The sequence below is a fragment of the Prionailurus viverrinus genome, chromosome X, assembly GCF_022837055.1.
Source record: "Prionailurus viverrinus isolate Anna chromosome X, UM_Priviv_1.0, whole genome shotgun sequence".
Taxonomy (NCBI): Eukaryota; Metazoa; Chordata; class Mammalia; order Carnivora; family Felidae; genus Prionailurus; species Prionailurus viverrinus.
In genome coordinates this window covers 117,663,233-117,682,319 of record NC_062579.1, presented here as the reverse complement: position 1 = coordinate 117,682,319, position 19,087 = coordinate 117,663,233, and the positions used below count along the sequence as shown (strand labels likewise).

Genomic DNA, 19,087 nt, shown 5'->3' with positions numbered 1-19,087 from the left:
TGATGAGTCTGATACTATTATTATTCCCACTTCACAGATTCAAACCTAAGCAATCTGGCTCCAAAAGCACACTCAGCCACAGGGCCAGCCTGGAAGGTGAACAGAATCAAGAAATCGGGCATGACTACCAAGAGGAGAGAGGTCATAACTGCACCAGGCACTGCAGGCTCTTGTAGAGCGGAAATTGCAGTGACTCCTTGTAGCCCAGGCTTTGAGGGACATCTGAAAGGGGCCCAGCCATGGCAAAGGAGAATTAGCAGGAGCTGAGAGTGGGCAACCCCAAGCTGGAGGTGGAGTAAGTACCTGGAAGGCAGTAAATCCTTGATGTTTATCCACTTTTGGTTATCATCAGCCACCCTGAGGTCAGGCTCCAGCATAGCTTCTTTAAGAAACAGATGCTTAAGAACTATTTGTTGAATTAACAAAGTCTCCAGAGAGACAGGGCTTTGTACAAGAGGTCTAGTAGGCCAGCACAGTTGACCATTCCTTTGGCAATGGGCTGCAGCCTCTAGTGTAGACACCATGACATCAGAAACTTGCCATGGTTTGGCTTCTTTTGCCAAGACAGAATTCATTTCCTTACAAACTTGGGGTTAGGGCATTATTTCTGACATCAGCCACACTCAGTCCATACCCCAGGGGAGGGAGGCTCTTCCTAGGACAGGCTGGACCCTAGAGATAGTAGTTCATATCCCCAATACCTGTTGTCCCCACTGAGAAGCCCCTTCTGTGCTCCACATCCCCAGGTGCCCATTTGCCATCTCTATCTCCTGGGGGCAGTCATTGGGCCTTGGACTCAACATGTCCCAATCTGACATGACCTTCTGACCCCAGCCCCAACTCTTATCTCCCCAGTGCCTTATCTTGAGAAAGCCACATCTCCCCCCACAGGTGCTTAGTCCAGAAAGCTAGGAATCATCCTTGGTATGCCCCACTCCATCTGTAAATCCTGTTGGTTCTACTGCCGAAACCTTCCTTCAGTACCTTCTTTCTTGTCTAGTCTGACTGCTGTTGCCTTAGGCCTGGCCTCAACCCTTGTCACAGCCTTCTGACTCTTTGCTTCTTTGCCTCCAAACCCACAGCCCTACCTCGTCTCTACCTTCCACACTACAAGAGTGAGTTCAGTAAGTCTATACCAGGGTCTGTCTGTCACTCCTGCATCCAAAACCCATGGAATGGGCAGATGCCTTCACCTTAGAAATAAACTTTTTCAGAGCAGGGACTTGTCTATTGTGTTTAGTCATTAATCTCAAAAGCCTAGCCCAATGATAAACACATATGTATTTGGGAACTGAATGAACGAACAAATGAATGAATGAATGAATTTCCTGAACTTACACTTTCCCAAATCTATATCTTGTTTTATTTTCACTTTTACCCACTTTATTTGTATCATAAACTTGTCATTTCCTTACATGCTTATTGTCTATCCCTCACAAGATAGTTACATCGACATGAATAAGGACATGGTGTGTTAAGTACTTATTGAATGGGTATATGAATCATCTACATGACAAATTCCAAACTCTGCATTTGGGCATTCAAATCTCTTCTGGATTTCACCAGACCTATCTTTGCAACCTCATCTCTTATGGAACCATCTCATGTTGGAGCCTGGTGGGGTGTGGCCAGGTCTGGTCCTAGAAGTTTTGAGGCCACCATGGCACCTAAGGGCCAACCAAGTATACACCCTGTCAGCCACAGTTGGGGTTCAACTCAAAGCACATGTATCCAGTCCAAGCACTTAATGTCACTCCCTTTAGGTAAGGCATCCATCACCCTGGAGGCTTTACCTCACAAGTGGTACTAAGGGCTCTTCTCATGCTCTTTCAACAGCAGGGACAGGACACTGGCAGGAAATCTAGAGACTAGGCCACCTCAACAGTAGATGCCTCTTATGGCCACAGGCCAACATGGATGGAGGTGACACTTCCTGGCCTGGGGTCAAGCTGAGATAAAGGGCAAGCTCAGCTGAGGGGCCAAAATGGAGAGCCTGTCCCTGCCCTAGGCCTGGGTGTGGAATCTTTCCTCAGTCAGAAGCTCCAAAAACTTGATTGCAGATGTAATCAAATGGTAGAAGGGCTGGCTCCCAAAGCCTGAGAGGCCTGTAGTGGTAACTCTTCCTCAAGGCTCTTCTGAAGAAGCCAGAGTGAACTCAAAGGGCTGAAAGCAAAGACTGAAATCCCAGTAGGAGTTCTGAAAGAAGCACTACATAACCCTCACCCCTACCTCCATTGTTCCTCATATGCAGAGAGCCATGGAGCTCCAAGTGGCACACTCCCCATGCTCTGAGGCTGGGATACACAGAAATGCCCTGGGCTGGGCTAGACAGTGGAGGCAGGTGTAGGAGGTAAGACCCACAAGATTCTCCTTCTCTCCCACCAAACTCTGGCCAAGTAGCCCCTCAGCCCCTCTACTTCAAGCCTCCTCAAACCACTCTCTTCCACTCTCCTAGAAGAGAACAAAGACTTAGCAGCCTTGCACCAAGCTTAAGATAGAACTCTGTGTCTACATACTCCTAGAGCCCCCAGGATTTCATTCAGCTGCTATGACAAGGGACAATGGTTCCCCACACAGCCACTTTCCCTCAGCTTCCTGGGAAGACCAATCACATGAAATACCATGTCAAGACAGGCTCTAGGACCTGTACACTTTCATGGGCTCCTGCCCCTACCACATGGAGACCACCAGCCCTGGCCACAAGATGGTGTCAGCCCTTGATCAGTGGCTGCCTCAACCCAATGCCTGTCCCTTTCCTTACCAATCAGATGGTTTCAGAGGCAGGCTGTCCCCTGGCCACAGTCAGCATCCATTGGTCCGTCTGTGAAGCCTCCAATCAGAGATAAGACCTTGGGGAATCATCAGCACTTGACGCCAGCAGCGACCTCCTAGTGCTCCTAGTCCCAAGCCTGTGGGGTCCCTTAATCCCCACCCAGCTGGGAGCCCCCCAGTCAGAGAGCTTCCCCACGCTCCCTGACACCAACAGGAGAGGCTGGCAGTGGCCCAGAGGAGCTCATGCCCACAGCTGCAGCAAGCTCAAGACCCTGGCTCAGAGTGGCACCTGCCCACTGGAGAAGCTGCTGGGCCTGCTGACTGGATGTGTGACCTTGTCACTGTGGGCCTTCTACACCTCAGGCTATAAGCAGGTAAGGGCTGAATGCTGTGCTGCCTGGTTGTGGGAGCTGCTTGTCTGCCCAGACCTAGGAGCCAGCCCCTCCCAAGCTCCCTGAGGAGCCCTCGCTTACATGGAGCATGCATCACTCAGGGCTTTGCGTCTGGGGACTCAAAGCTGCCAGCTCACTGCCCCCATGCAGCTGTCTCCTGGTCTTGGTCACAGTCATGGCCAGACTACCTCACTAGATGGCAAACCAAGGAGAAACCTGGGAAACAAAAGAGATTCTTGGGGTGGGACAAGGTTGGAGAGGAACCCATTACTTCTTCTCCAGCTCTGTCTGAACTTGGACTCTAAGAGGGGCCATGGTTGGGGAAGTGAAAGAAGTCAAGGACCCTTGGGTGGCAAGTCATTAGCTCCTTTGCAAGAGACCGGTATTTCAGCCTGCTACCAGGTACAACAGAGCCCCTTCCATGCACCTCACATCTCTCTCTCCACATGCCCACCTTCCTCTGCCAGGCTTCCCCAGCTGCTGGGAAGCCAACCTGAGACAAAACTAGAATATTGAGTTTCAGCCTTTGCCAGGGATGATAGGGGTTTAAGGACGAGTCCAGTGGGGCAAACATGACCAGAGGCTTACAGTTTTCCTTACCTGTACACACAGCTGGGGAATTACCTCATCCCTGAGTTGGTCATGTGGGGTGGCTTACATGAGATCGTGTGTACAAGGCCCAGGACACAAACAAGTACGTGTATCTGCATGTGACAGTGACAGTTTGCAAGGATGCACACCAAGCTGAACATGGGAGTTAGTTCTATAGAGGGGCTTAACATTGTGAGATAAAGGGATTTGTTAGCTAAACCTATAATGTTTGTTGTTTTCAGAAAGATATCATCAAGCAGGACTTGTGTAATTATTTTTTAAATGTAATGTGCTGACACATAGTAGGTGAACCAAAGAAAGTAGTGCTCAGAATTGACTTACTTTTATGCCAAAGTATTTTCCACAGGGGGCATGTCCTAAAGACCAGACTTGTATGACTAAGGCAAGGCCAGCCCTCCTTTCAGGAGGCAATCAGGTCAGAATTGCTCTCCAGGGACCCTGGTCAGAGGCCATCCTACCAGACCTTTACTTCTACTAAATGCCAGGGATGCAGAAGGCAATGGAAGCAGTGCCTTCCTTCTAGCAGCTCCTGATCCAGTGTGGGCATCAGCTATGTACTCCTCTAATGCAAAGCCTGGGCAGCCCATAGGAAGTTTCATAGAGGAACAATAAACAGCACACTCCAGAAGAACCCCTTCCACCACATCCAAGTATAAATGAGTCTCTCTGCTCCTCCACTTGCCCAAGAAGTTCAAACCTTCTTGGGAGATGGGTTGAGCCAATGCTGGAGTGCTTGGGCAAGGCCAGAGCAGCTTGGCAGGGAAACAGCATCAAGGAAGCAGATGCTCCCAATGGATTATAGTCAGAGGGCCTAGTAGGAGGTGCCAACCCCTGTAATAGGGCCCATAACAGAACTCTGCAGAAGGACCCACTGCCTGTCTCCCAGGCTGCCATGGAGAATAACATAGGGAAGCTTTGGTTCCATTTCCGCTCTGGAGGGCTCCATAGATGGAGTGGGCAGGCAAGGCTGGTAGCCAAGTAGTCACACCGCAAGGCAAAATATGGAGGCCAGCCAGGGCCTAGGCAAGTTCTCCACCTTAGCTTACCTAGCCCGAGAAGCATTTCTCCAGGGGGCTGCCACACTGTTTGTTTGCAACTTAGCTAAATTGCTCCCAAGAGTAAACCTTTGTTTCACAACATATTTTCAGCCAGACTTCTTTTGCAAACATGTCCGTGTCTGCTCACACACACATGCAGACCCATGTCCCAAAGGCTTGCCCCAGTCTACAGAACCCTTCTCTTCCTCTGAGCCTTTTGGCATGGCCAGCTGGAACAGAAGAAAGGGGTGGCTTTCAAAGAGCCACTCAAGGGGAGACCTCATGGCATCCTTAACTCCAGGCCTCTACACTCTGCTTGGCTGGTCTTCCATGCCTTCAAAGGCAGTGGGAACTTTGGCCTTGTCACTGTTCCCCTTAATAAGTCCCTATACTTTGGGACCTGGTCTGCCTGAGGCTGTGGGGAGGGAACGGGTGGCCTGCAAAGAAGTCCTCCAGCCTTACTCTTAGCCTTCAGATGATTCTTGTGCTCTAGGGCCCATTTGGAGGAGGCACAGAGGCTTAAGCTTCTCCCCAGGCCTCTTGGATTTCCCAACTAGAAGCATTTGTCTCTAAAGCAGCAGCCCTCTCCCCATTTCACCAAGGGACTTCCTCTGGCACCCCATTACCCTCTCTACTTTGAGACCAAAGAGGGAAGCCCCCAACTGTTTCTTCATTAAGTGTTCTTGTCTCCGCTTTCAGCAGGGCCCAGGCCCCAGTGACCATATGTATGGTATCCCTCAGGGCTGACAGGAGGTTCCTGAGACTCAAGAGTAGAAGAATACCCTCATTTTATGGGGACCACTGAGCACCAGAGATGGGTGGGGCAGGGGCAAAGTAGGCTCATGACTCAAGTCTCTCTCTTTTATTCCCTCCTTCTTTCCATCCCTCTCCCACTATCTCTCATCCTCCTTCTCCTCTCTCTCTCTCTCTCTCTGTCTGCCCCCCCACCCCCTTTTCTCTCACACACACATATAGTCATGTTTATTTTATGTCTAATGACTAACATACTCTCTTACTTTTGTAGATGGAGAAGCCTTGACAGATTTGGAAGATTGGGGAAAGTCCAGTTAGCCACCAAAGCCGATGAGTAGCTTCTGGGTCCCTGCCCCCCAAAACATATGTATTTATCCCTTGGTCCCAGGAAAAGGGGCAAAAGCTCTTCCCAAGGCCTCCTGGAGCTGAGCACAACTGCCTTTATATTCACCCAGGCCAAGTCTTACTGCCCTACCAGCAATCCACTTTGAGGTGAGCTTCATGGGGTCATGGACATGGGGGAGAGAGGTTCAAGATTCCTCCATGTGGCCTTGCATCCAGCCTCTAGAGTTGAGTTGGGAGCCTTGTCCCCATCAAGTCTATATGAGACAGGCAGAGCCCTAGCCTGGGACACAGGAGAACCCGTTCTAGCCCTAACCCTGTCTCAGTATTGTTGGATGACCCAGGACCATGTTCTCCCTCTGCAGGACTCAATTTCCTCCTGGGAAAATAGAAAAGTTTCTGGTCCCTTCCAGGAGATTTCCTCTGATTGAGTGCCTACAATTCCTGACCCATACAAGCTGCTGCAGAACTTCTTCCCCACAAGCACTCATTGGCATAAGCCCAACAGGAAGGACTTTGCCAATCCCTGTCCCTAAGCAGGCTCTCTACCTGGTCAGGGAGCCTTGGGGAGGAGGGGGAGGAAGGAACCAGGACTTATTGGGTGTGGCATCATCCCAGTCCCTGCAACAGTGACTTTGTTCAGAGTTGCTGTCCTCACATGAATCCTGGATGTAAGAAGTTCAGACACCAGAGTTTGCTGCTATCAGTGAACTTTTATTGAGCATGTTCTCTATGCAGAGTCCCATACACAACGTGGGAGAAAACTGGGAAGACACAGACAGCCAAGTCACTGCCACAGAGGATGGAACAGAAGGGACTCTTAGGGCAAAGAGGCAAGGTTTAGCTCTGAGATGGTCACAATGGAGCCATGATGGACAAGCAGGAAGCACCTGCCACTGTGGGGGCCACATGCCACCCTCCTCACCTTCCAAAGTGGCTGCACCTCAGCCCATTCAGACCTCTACCTCCCAGCAGCCAGGGCCTCCCCAGGCCAAGGGTGTAACCAGAGTGGAAAATGGCCCTGATGCTGCTAAGAGCTGCTGGGAGATGGAAGGAGGATGGGCAAGGGTGGCCCAGGGAGAAAAGGGAAGAAGAGGAAGGAGAAGAAGTCTCAGGAAGCAGGAAGCATCACTGGCGCATCCACAGCCACAGGTTGACGACACAGGCTGACACCAGCATGGTGAAGAACAGAGTTTCCCTGTGGCGCCAGGTAGCACCTTGTTCCTCCAGGGCTTGCAGCCGGCAGGTGATCACTTGCAGCTGCAGAGACCAGGAGGCTAATGAATGACAAGCCAATGGCTTCTGGAGAAGCTCTTGGCTCACTACTAGGGAAAGTATGAACTTAGTACAGAAAGGGGATTTGATGTCCTTTGGTAGGCCAAAGTGCCCCTGGGTGAGAAGCAGACAGAACAACTGAAACCAGGGGGCTGGGTTGGGCCCATGGGATAGATGTCCAGGCTGTTTGTGTTCATAGGACCAGCCACTTTGCCCACTCATTGGGTGTTCACCCAGTTGTCTAGAAGAAGCCAGCCTATCCCAACTGTGCTGGGGGAGGTGAGGAAGGGCATTTCATTCTTGGGGCAGGCTGGCATGAGGGCATCAGCAGCACCAGACTGAGGACTCCAAGATGGGTGACACTCAGGGGCCGGAGACAGCCACCAAGGTAGATGCCCCTCCGGGTCCAGGGCTGCTGTGTTCTCTTCTTGAGAAGACAACTCTTTTCCCAGACCTCTTATCACCATTCTCTGTGCACAGACTTATAGCCTTTTCTGTTGCCTCTTGGTCCTCATTTTGGCTTCCACTGTTCCCTTCCACATATCAGGAAGAGAGGCAGGGCTGAAGCTGCCATGAAGGTGGGTCACTAGAGGCCTGAGGCCTGGGAGGAAAGGAAGGGGAGCATGACCTCAACTCTGCTGCTAGAGGCTAAGATGACTTCAAAGAGGGTGGTGTCATTGCTGTCAAGCCCCACCTGCCCCAAGATACCATGAGCATAGGAGATGCTCACCTGCCTTCTCATAACTTCCATCTCTAGTTCATTTAGCTCTTCCAGGCCAATCTCTGCCACCATATCTGCCTCTGGGTTGCTGGGAAACAAGAAAAGATAGAGGGTCAGAGCTACTGGTGGTCCCAGGCCAGGCCTGGCAGGGAGCACAGGAAGGCCATGAGGGCAAGCAGGTAAAGGCAGGGTCTCTTGTAGACAATGACTCAGTCATCCTTGAGTCCTTCCCTTCCCTGGTAAGAAGGTCCTGGGGCCTCAGGGCTGGGAACCAGCCCAGCCAAGCCTCAGATTGCTTGGAGTCCCTGAATGGGCAAGAGGCCAGGAGGCTCAGGGGCTATGGTAAGGAGGCAACAGAGCCTCAACATTCTAAGCATGGCCAGCTGCTCACAATACCCTCTCGTCAGTCTGCTTGCCAGTCCATCTGGCCCACTGTGGTTCCTGCCCAAAGAGCACCAGCTTTCTTTCTGCAGGGTCCCTGGGATCTTTCTTACCGCTCATAATGGAATCTCCTGCTTTGGAAGCCACCAGGATACTCCCGGGGGTTGGCATTACCATGGTCTGGTTCTTTCAACACTCTGGGTATTGACACCTGGGGCCCCTAAAGAAAAGGAATGGTCAGCAAAGGTAGCCTACTCAGTCCCAGCTGAGCAGCTGCTCCACACTGCCCAGGACCAATAGTGTACCCATCAGGAGTCACGTGCTACCTGTTCCTCTGAAATCACAGGCTGGCAGCTTCAGACCACTAGAGGAGCCTGGGAATCCCACAAGTTGGCTATTTGTCACCACTCCAACCTACCATGTTCCTCAGTAGTTTCTGACCTTCCAGGCTGTGGGGAAGGAAGAATAGTGACAGGGATCCCCATCCTCTGCCAGCACTGTCACATACAGACATCAGATGAGTCCAAGATGAGAATGGAAAACCTCAATTTTAGAGCCAAGGAAATTGAGGCCTGTCAAGTGACTGCACTTCTTTCTAAGGACACACAGTAAGTGTCTGAGCTCAAGATAGAACCCTAGCCACTGGGAAACAATAGCCTCTTTCTGTGTGTGCATGACCATTCCAGGGGCTTTCATTTTTATCCATCTGCTAACCACTCCCTGGAGTGGATGTCTCTGGCCAAGAGTTCTTCACTTAGTAGCAATGTGCCTCAGTGGTCCTGTTAGGAAATGGCAAGTTAGGAGGCATGGAATATGAAGCACTCAGCTCCTGGCCGAATTAACTAATTAATGCCTGAAGCCTAGCTGCTGGGATTCTCACAGAGGCTGCAAAGCCTCCTGCTTGCTCATTACAAAAGATGAGCTAGCAAGAAAAAAAAAAAATGCTAGCAGTCATGTGAGAGGCAATAGGTGGTGAGAGAGCTCAGCAAAGCTGCAGCATTCAGAAGGTGTTGAGAGCAAACCAAGGGAAGTGGGCCTATGGCTCAGAAGCAAATGGGGAGCAGTAGATCACTGAATTCCCCTTCTGCCAGTGGCCAGAGAGGACCCAGATGTGGAGGCTGCAGGGACACTGGGGTGGTCTCAAGGACCCATCGGGGGATGGAAGGGACAGGGGCCTTGGCTGAAGGTCTGTAAATGGAACAGCCATCCAGCCCTCTCACCCAACCTGGCTGTCAGCCAGGCAGTTTCCCCCAAGCCCAAACTTGAGCTAAATGAATGGGGGAGAGGGGTGGTTGTGCCACAAAACAGAGCCCTCTCCATTCTGGCATTTACAGGTGCCCTTTGTACAGTCCATGTTGCTAAAGTAGAACTTAATGTCTCTCCGTTCTCACCAACACAGAGTTCTGGGTTGGCTGTATTTGCCTCACTCTTTTTTTTTATGGTTCTATTTGCCTCACTCTTAATGAGAAATAGACAACCAAGTCTTGCCTATCACCTGAGAAATATCTGCAGCCCTCCTATGTTCTTAAGAACAACAGTAAACTGCAAGTGGCCTCCATACTCCATTTTTTATAATAATGCAAAATTTGTCATTCTCAGAGGTGCACACAGATATTGGCATGTCTTTTTCTGTGTGAACTGTACTTGACAGTAATACTACTATTTGATTTTCCTCTTCATCTTCTTCTTGAGATACCTCAAAAATAGCATAAAAGTGACAGTATTGTCAAGAAAATCCCAAGACTATAAAAAGGAATTTGATTGAGAGTTTCTCCTAGAATAATTTCCACACCATCCCCTTGATTTTCCTACAGATTGGGATCAGAAGGACAAAAAGTTTTTTTGAGAGATTTGTAGGTACATAAGGATGAGAAACTGGTGGCTGGGATTTGTTTGTTTGAGATAACATAGTTTGTTTTTAACACATAAATATACAGGAATTAATGTGACAACATCTGCAGGTTGATGATAGCCTATTGTGGGTTGCTCATCATAAGGCCTAACTGTTCAAAAACAGTTGTCTTGTTGCTTTTTTTGTTTTTAATTATGGAAATTTCCCATTTAGAATTATATGCATTATAAAATATAACATTTTATATCAATTTGATAGAGATTAAGGAAATCTGTGAATTTCAACAAGTCATAGCTTCCCTCTACTATTGCAAAAAGTGTTATTTTTATTTTCATGTAATTTTCAAGGCACACTACTTTTCACCCCCAAAACAGAAGAACAGTATTATTAACTTTTTTATCTTTTCATGTTGTGGTTCTCTCAGAAGTGGGCACAGTTCCATTCATTTTTGTTTGTTTTGCTCAAAAGTAAATAATAAATAGAATTGATAAATCTTAATTCTAAATGTCTAATTTCTAAATTCAATATGATTTTTTTAAAGTACTCCTGTGGTCCTAATAGGTAACTATAATTACTCCAGAGTTTATACCCCGCCTCAACTGCCCTCCCATGCCCACCCCATTCTGCCTCAGTCTCAGGGGCATGGGTGGCTTGCTGGAGCCTGACCTGATGGAACAACTTGATGTGGCTTCTACCTTTGGACAAAAGAAGCCAATTCAATATTTCTGGCTTATTTTCATTCCCAGGAGGTCTCTGGGAGCTCTTTTTCTCTTTATTCTTTGGCAGTGGAATCATTTGGGCATTTTATTTTAACTCATTCCCTAGAACAGGGAGGCCTCCCTCCTCTCCAATCTTGTTGCCTTACCCCCACTAACCTCTGCAACACTGTAATAACCATGGTAAGCTTGTTAACAGAATCCACTACAGAACTATCAGACTCAAGTGATTCCCTAGAATCATCAAGTCATCCACCTCTCCAAAATCGCTGCCTTTTTCCAGTCCCCTTTACAATATGGCCACCATTTTTTTTTCTAGAACATTCCCTCACCCAGAGTGAATGTAGCTTAAAGGATTAGCTACAGAACAATGGGACTCAGGTGACTTCCAAGAATATTGAGTCTCCCTCCCTCTCTAACCTGGTTGCCTTTTCCCAGTAATCTTTGCAACAGTATAAAAAACATTTTAGTAAAACTTTCCCTCACCCACAGTGAAAGTAGCTTCAAAGGACTGGCTACAGAACTTGAGACTCACATGATTCCCTCCAACAGTCAAGTTACCCTACTCTCCAGCTTGGTTGTCTTTTCCCAGTAACTTTTGCAACAGCATAGCAACCACATTTCTAAAACTTTCCCTCACCCACCAGTGAACATAACTTCAAGGACTGGCTACAGAATGAGATATTCCCTAGAACATTCAGGTCTCCCTCTTCTCCAAACAGACTGCTTTTTCCCAGTATCTTTTGTGACAATATAGCTGCCTTTTTTTTCTAGAACATGCCTTAACTCACATTAAATGTAGCTTAAAGGATTGGCCACAAAATAGTCGTATCAAGTTGACTGGATTTCCTAAAAGCCAGGGAGCATAGGAACCTCACTTGCCTTACTTTGTCCCACTCATGAGTTATGTTATATATATATATATATATATATATATATATAGTATTATAAATATAAATAATATATAAATATATAGCATTATAAATAGAAATAATATATAAATATATATTTAATATAATAGATTCTATAAAATATATATTTATATAGAGAAATGTATAAAATACCTATAGAAATTTATTTATTTATTTATAGAGGAAAGTTTCATTTCACACACACTAGAGTTTTGCAGAGTAAAGTATACATGTAGTCCCCAAGTAATATGTGATTCAGGTGTTCTGCACTCCCAAGTTTGAACTCCCAGCCTACCAAAGGATGGCCCTGACCTCTTGCTGGACCTCCCTAACCTTCATTGCCCGAATGGCACACAGGAGTTTCCTCCCCTCTCCCCAAGTCAACATCTGGCTCTACTCAACCTACCATTGTCAGGCTGCAGCCCCTACAGCCAGTACTCCCAACCCCAACCCAGTCACTGCATGCCAAGGCCTCCATACAGTACCATTTTCTTGGCCCGGGTGGCAGTCTTATTCCAAACTGGTTGGCCTGAACCAGAGTCAGCAGCCTTTGAATCCAATTTTTGTCGCCAATGAGAGGCACCCAAGGGCTGGGATCCATGCTCTTTCATTTCTAGGGAGAAGAACAGAGGTCCCAGGAACACCCATAGTGGCTGTACCAAGGCTTCTTGGGCACAAGACACACCAGAAAGAGGACAGGGTCCCCAAACTTCTTAGGAATCATTCAACACTCATTCACTGCTATCTACTGGCAGATCTCAGGCCCCAGTCTGTTCATCTGTTCAAAAGTTTAGCAAGTATTTACTGAGGGCCAAGCTCTGGACTAGGTTACTGGAGGGAGAGCAATGACCAAGAGACAGGATTACAACAATCAACTGACTGTGTGTGCACAGGGGGAGTGAGGGGGCAAAACAGAAAATAATCTGTCAGTGTAGATTCAGATGAGGGATACATTCTCCCAAAATGATAAAAACAGAGCAACATGACAGAAGGTAGGGGCTACTTCTAGAAAAGTGAGAAACAACATTGAAGCAGAGACCTGAAAAAGAAAAAAAAAAGATCCCAGCCATGGAAAATCTAGGAAGAGTATCCCAGGCACAGAGAACAGAAAGCACAAAGCCTATGAGGAAGAGCCAACCTTGGCGTGTTATAAGGACAAGAATAAATGCAGTTTGCAGTGGGTCACCATGCCACAGTATGAAATATGTTGAGGTGGCGACCTTGATCAGTTCTTATAGATCACAGAAAGGAGTATGGATTTCACTCTAAATGAGGAGAGGCATTGAAGGTTTAGGAGAGAGAATTGATCTGATTAATCTTATAAATTGAGCCCTCTGGATGCTTTGTCATAGACACAGTGGTAGCTTGGACCACACATATTGGTACCATCCTACTCTCTCATGGGCTACAAAATGCTCACATCATCAATTCCTTTCCCCCAGCTTCCCTGTCAGTCAAACCACAAATACATGTATATGCACACCAAGGCACAGACACACACACAGCCACACATACATGCAAGCACATACATGCATATATATGAATCTGCCCAGCTATGCACACACCTTCCCCACCACGAAGGCACAGGTTCAGACACCCAAGGAAAGGGAAATTTCACGGGCTCCTCACCTGCTATCACTAGGTGCTCTTGGCTTTGCACACAGCTTCCAGGAACCAGCTCTTCAGCCATGGATGTTTCCATCTCCTCCTTGATTCTATAGGGGCCTCCTGCCATTGCAGCCAGTTTTTTACTTTTAAACTATGGCCAAGGATACACAGGAAGCAGGGCACAGCAGAGGCACTTGGAAAATCAACTCTTCAAGAGGTAGGAGCTCAAGTCAGATATATCTGGGCATGGGGGTGGAGTCAGACTCCCTCACTGGGCTCAGGCCTTGCACCCAGCACATTCTGTTCTTGTTGTATCTTGTTGGCTGGGTCCACAGCCTTCTCCCCTGCTACTCTGTAAGCAACATGGGAGAAGAGATAAGTGTCAGAAGCTTTGCTTATGAGAACTACCCTGGCTCTCAGGTCACCTGATTTGGCCCCATTGAAAGGCCACCATCCATCATTTCTAAAGAGAGGCAGGTACTGGCACAGGAGCTCAGAGCCAGTCAGTACCCAAAGCATGGTTATATCCCAAGCCTCGCATGACTTCTGCAAGCCCAGCTCTGGCTAGTAATCCAGGCCACAACACCCTTCAATAGGCATCCTCTGCAGGGCACATCCTGTCTCCCACAGTCTGGAGTTCCCAGGCAAGGGAGATGGTCTTTTGATGCCCTCAGTCATCCTGAGCAGGAACCATGAGAACCAAGGGAGGGAAGGCAGGAAAGAAGGGAGCTGCTTGCAGCCAGTGGAGGCCTTACCATCCCCAGGCCCTGGAGTCCCTGGTCTAAGTCCAAATTCTCCCTCAGTTTTCCTACTGATTAGACCACTGTGAAGGTCAAGTTTACTTGTTTACTTGGGTAGTCTATAGTTCTCAGTTATTCCATCAACCACTAGTCTAGTTGTTGCTGTGAAGGTATTTTGTAGTTGTGGTTAACAACTACATTCTGTGAACTTTAAGTAAAGGATGTTACTAATCCTGGATAATGTGAATGGGCCTCATCTAATCAGTTGAAAAGCCTGAAGAGTAAATACTGAGGTTTCCCAGAGGAGAAGAAATTTTGCTCAAGTCTGTAGCATCAGGAAACAAAAGCAAACATAAGCTACTGGGACTACATCAAAATAAAAAGCTTTGGCACAGTGAAGGAGACCATCAGCAAAACAGAAAGGCAAAAACAGAATGGGAAAAAATATTTGCAAATGATGTATCTGAGAAGGGGTGAATATCCAAAATATATAAAGAACTTATACAATTTAACACTTAAAAAATCCAATTAAAAAAGGGGCAGAGGACTTGAATAGACATTTTTCCGAAGAAGACATACAGATGGCTAACAGACACATAAAAAGATGCTCAACATCACTGATAATCAGGGAAATGTAAATCAAAACCAAGAGGAGATACCATCTCACACCTGTCAGAATGGCTAGAACTAAAAAGACAAGAAATAGCAAGTGTTGGTGAGGATGTGGAGAAAAAGAAACCCTCATGCACTGTTGCTGGGAATGTAAATTGGTAAATGTAAAAAGAATTGAGTTTCCTCAACAAAGTTAAAAATAGAAATACCATATGATCCAATAATTCCATCCTGGGTACTTACCCAGAGAAAATGAAACCAAACAACAACAAAAAAAAGAAAATGAAAATACCAATTTGAAAATATATGTACACCCCTATGTTTATTGCAACATTATTTAAAATAACCAAATTATGGAAGCAACTTAAGTGTCTACCAATAGGAATATTGGATATTGAATAGAGAAGATGTGGCTTACAGGCTTCCAGTTATGGAATGAGTAAGTCATGGGAATAAAAGGCACGGCATGAAGAATATCGTCAGCAGTACTGTAATAGCATTGTGTGGTGACAGATGGTAGCTACATTTCTGCTGATAATAGCATAAAGTATAAACTTGTTGAATCACTATGTTGTGCATCTGAAACTAATGTAACATTGTGTGTCAACTATACTCTAATTGAAAAAAAAGTTTTTTTAAAAAGACTAAGCCATCTCTCCCTACCTAAGATTCTGCTGTGCGGGCCTGCCCTGAAAATTTTGGCCTTGCTAGTTCCACAATGGCAGGAGCCAATTCCTTAAAATTAATCTCTATATACATACACATATGCATATGCATATACATACACATATGCATATGCATATACATACACATACATACATATCCTATTGGTTCCTTTTCTCTGGAGAACCCTTACTGATACAACCACAAAAGGTGAACCTTGGCTCTTGCAAGTAGCCCTAGAGTCCCTGTCAAAGAGGAGGCTATTTGTAAAAAGAACTGAGCACAGCTGGGGCCAGGTGGAAGGAAGAGGAGGAAGCAGGGGGGAGAAAGAGGAAGGGAGGAAGAAAAGGGTAAGAGAGAAAAGGGAGGGGCCAGAACTTGCTTGGAAAGGGTGGCATGGTCTGGGCTGCCTGTCCCTCTCCCTGGCCCCATCTGTCCAGCCCTGGGACTAAGCTCTCTGGAGCAGAGCTGACATGGGTCCTTCCTGCATTCCTGAAGGCCCTGAGGAAACCTTTCCCAGATGAGTGGAGCAGCTGCAATGAAATCTGAACTTTCTGGAAGGCCACCTTAGGAGCAGAGAAAACACAAATGTAGAATTCCAATTGAATCTGAATTTCAAATAAATAAACAAATAATTTTTAGTGTAAGTACACTCTGTGCAACATTTGAGACAAACTTACAGTAAAAATTTATTCGTGGCTTATCTGGCATTCACATTTGACTGGGTATCCTTTATTTTATATCTGGCAAACCTATGCCCTGCCCATCCTCACCATGATCTCAAGATTTGACCTTGAGCAAGTCTTCCTTTTCTTTGGGCCTCAGTCTCCCCATTGGACAATAGAGTTAATCCCCTCCTTACAGAGTGGCTGGACTGTGAGAACACTAACAAAACCTTGCACTATTGGCCTCAGGTCAGATTAGTCTCTGAGTGCCAACTGGCCTTGACCAGTTGGGGCTTCTTGAGAACTAAGGCACTGGTCCCAGGTGTGTGCAGAGGCACTGCCTCCTGGTGGCAAAGGAACCCACCACCTAAAGTCATGCAAATAGTGTGGGCAGAATTCTTTCCCAATCTCTGTACTTCTATTGCCACCCAGAAACCTTGACATCTCACCATCTTAGTATGCCTACCTCTCTTGGAATGGGCACCACAGATGGCTAGGCAGTGGGGGTAATAATTTGTTGTGACTTTGGACTTGTCCCTTAGCATAACTTTCTAGCATGCTAACCTTTTCCATCCAACATCATCATTTCCTTCTGAAATTGCCTCAAACTCTGAGTCTAAACACTCTGAAAAGTCCCCACCGTCTAGTGTGCCAACCTTGGGAGTCTGAAGGCCTAGAGCATCCGTAGAGTACATTCCAAGCCTTATCGGGGCCAGGGAGATGGCTCATGGCTCGTGTAGCTGGTGGGTCACAGAGACCTAGAGTGTAGTGAAAGGGTCCCAGAGAAGAAGACCAGAGAGCCCGAAGCTCTATCCACCTCGGAAATTAGACAGATGCCTTTGGAAAGGGGAAGGACGGGTCTAGAGAATATCTGGCTAAGACGTGTATATATGTTTGCAGTGTTTTAAGCAAATGAGATCATACATTTGAGGTATATGCAGTTCTGCAGTTTTTTTTGTAAGTACATGACACATAGTAGGAAAGCCCTTATAAAAGCTTAAAAGAAAAACATACAGAAATGTGTAACCATACATGCACACATTTACATGAAGGAAAGTCCAGGGGATTCTTGTCTATCACTCTTTCTCTCTCTTTTTTTAAGGGTTTCATGGAATTTTTCCTCATTTTTATTGAGAAATATGCAATTTGCTTTTTAAGTGCATAGTGTGCCTTGGAGCTCGCCCCTGTCAGAACAAATCTCCCTCACGTCTCTTAAACACAGCTTTTGCTGCACAGCTGAGCCCCTGCTTATTGACCTGCTCATGGACATTTTGGGTGTCTAGAGCTTTTCACTTCACCTTTATACACAATAAACAGTGATAATTCCTGGACATGCCACTTTGCAGACATGTGTAAATCTTTTTTGTAGAGCAGGTGCCTAGAAGTGGAATTGTGGGCTTCTAGGGTATGCATGTTGACAATGTTTACTAATATCAACCAATATTGTCAAGGCCCATCCTATGAGACTGCACCAAGTAGGACCTCAGTACAGAGAAGAAAGTTCCGGTTTCTTCATGGCCTTGTCAACACAAGGTATTATGAAACTTTCTAAAATGCATCATTATGATGGGTAGAAAATGATATCTATCTCGTTGTTGCTTTAATTTATATTGCTTTAATTATGAATAAACTGGAGCAATTTCTCATATGTTTATTGATCTTCTGTATTTCTTTCCTGTCTGCTGGAGGGCTTGGATCTTTATTAAAATAAGAGCTGCTTTATTAACAAAATGGATGGGGATGAAATCTCCCCCTCCCTTCAAGCTAAGCATCTCCAAAGAAAACATATCATAGTTTTCCTTAAAGGTGATCATGAGCACAGAGCCTCCACTGGGAGCCAAACAAATTCAGTTAATTGCATCCAAGTTTGTGCTGAAATATAGAGGGCATCCAACCCCCTGCCCCCAACACACACGCACACAGAGCAGGTGTCTAACTCAGGCCTGTCTGCCCTTGTCTTGTGTCTGTCTCTGTGCCTGCCTCACCACCTGCCCCCACCAGTGCGTTCCAACCACCGGCCTCTTCCAACAGTTCAGCAAGGTGTGCACATGACAGTTTCCCAAAAAGCAGGGGGTCTGGAAGTCCTGTGTGCTGCCTGCTTCTACCTCCCTTGCAAGCAACAGTGAAGGGTAGCAGGAACCCAGGCCCAGGGTCAGTACACTTGGGAATGATCTTAGCTCTGACACTGGGGCATCTTAGCAAGTTGTTTCCCATGCTCTGAGTCTCTGTCTCCCACTCTTCCATGGAACATTGGGCTAAAACCCAGTTTTAAACTATGTTTCATGGTTTCAGGGGGGTGTGTTGGGAGTACCCGGGCTTCAAGGCAGACTCTAGCCTCTCTTCACATGGAGCAGCTCTGCTTTTATCACTTTGTTATATTGGGGTTTTATGAAAAAAACCATTCAAAGCCAATGGGTGCAATGGTCTGCTGCCTCCCAGCTCTGCTCAGAGCTCAGTTTCCGATAGCTATAGTACCAAGTCCAAGCTGACAATCCTGATTTGGGCTGCAAACCCAGATCCTACGCATCTGGGAGCTTCCTCTCCACTTGCTAATGAATGTTACGAACCTGTAAACAATTCTCCTTCCTGCTCCTGGAAGCAGCTGGCACTGATGTCATCCCTGGACCCCCAGGGCCCTCCCCAACCCGAAGGGAAAGGGAAGGGGAACTAGCAGAGCCTTGCAGCTGTTCCTGCATTCCTTAAACAGACTGGAAGAATAGAGAGGCAAACTGCAGGGACTGTAGCTAGCCCAGGGAATGAGGGCCACCTCATAAGCAGAGAGAGGAAAAGAAGTGGCAGGAACACGTGAATCGGCTCTTAAGACTCATTCCACCCAGAGGGACATGGCCACTAGCAGGAGGTTACTGGAAGCACTTTGATTTCCAAATGTGGGCTCCTCTCATTTTGTGTGACTGTCTTGAATCAAGAGTGACTGGGTGCCAGGCCCTGAGACTAGGGACAAATTTCTCACCCTCATGGAGCTCATTCTTAGAAGGCAGATAGAAACAAGCAGACAGGCAGGAAGTCCATGTGTC

At 46.9% G+C, this 19,087-nt stretch overlaps 1 protein-coding gene across 1 annotated transcript; it reads right to left on the bottom strand.

Moving 5' to 3' along the window:
* Positions 1 to 6,605: 6,605 nt before the first annotated feature.
* FATE1 (fetal and adult testis expressed 1) lies at positions 6,606 to 13,689 on the bottom strand. Its single transcript, XM_047844894.1, has 5 exons — positions 13,394 to 13,689; positions 12,250 to 12,377; positions 8,399 to 8,505; positions 7,914 to 7,992; positions 6,606 to 7,168 (listed from the first exon to the last, which is right to left on the bottom strand). Exons 1-5 carry the CDS (start codon positions 13,497 to 13,499, stop codon positions 7,037 to 7,039), a joined length of 552 nt encoding a protein of 183 aa, XP_047700850.1. The 5' UTR covers positions 13,500 to 13,689; the 3' UTR covers positions 6,606 to 7,036.
* Between the last annotated feature and the right edge of the window lie 5,398 nt (positions 13,690 to 19,087).

Coding starts and splice junctions, on each gene's coding strand:
- FATE1 (XM_047844894.1), bottom strand. CDS start 13,499: ATGGCAGGAGGCCCCTATAGAATCAAGGAGGAGATGGAAACATCCATG. Junction 12,378..13,393: donor AGAGCACCTAGTGATAGCAG/GTGAGGAGCCCG, acceptor TCTTCTCCCTAG/AAATGAAAGAGCATGGATCC. Junction 8,506..12,249: donor CCACCCGGGCCAAGAAAATG/GTACTGTATGGA, acceptor CCTTTTCTTTAG/GGGCCCCAGGTGTCAATACC.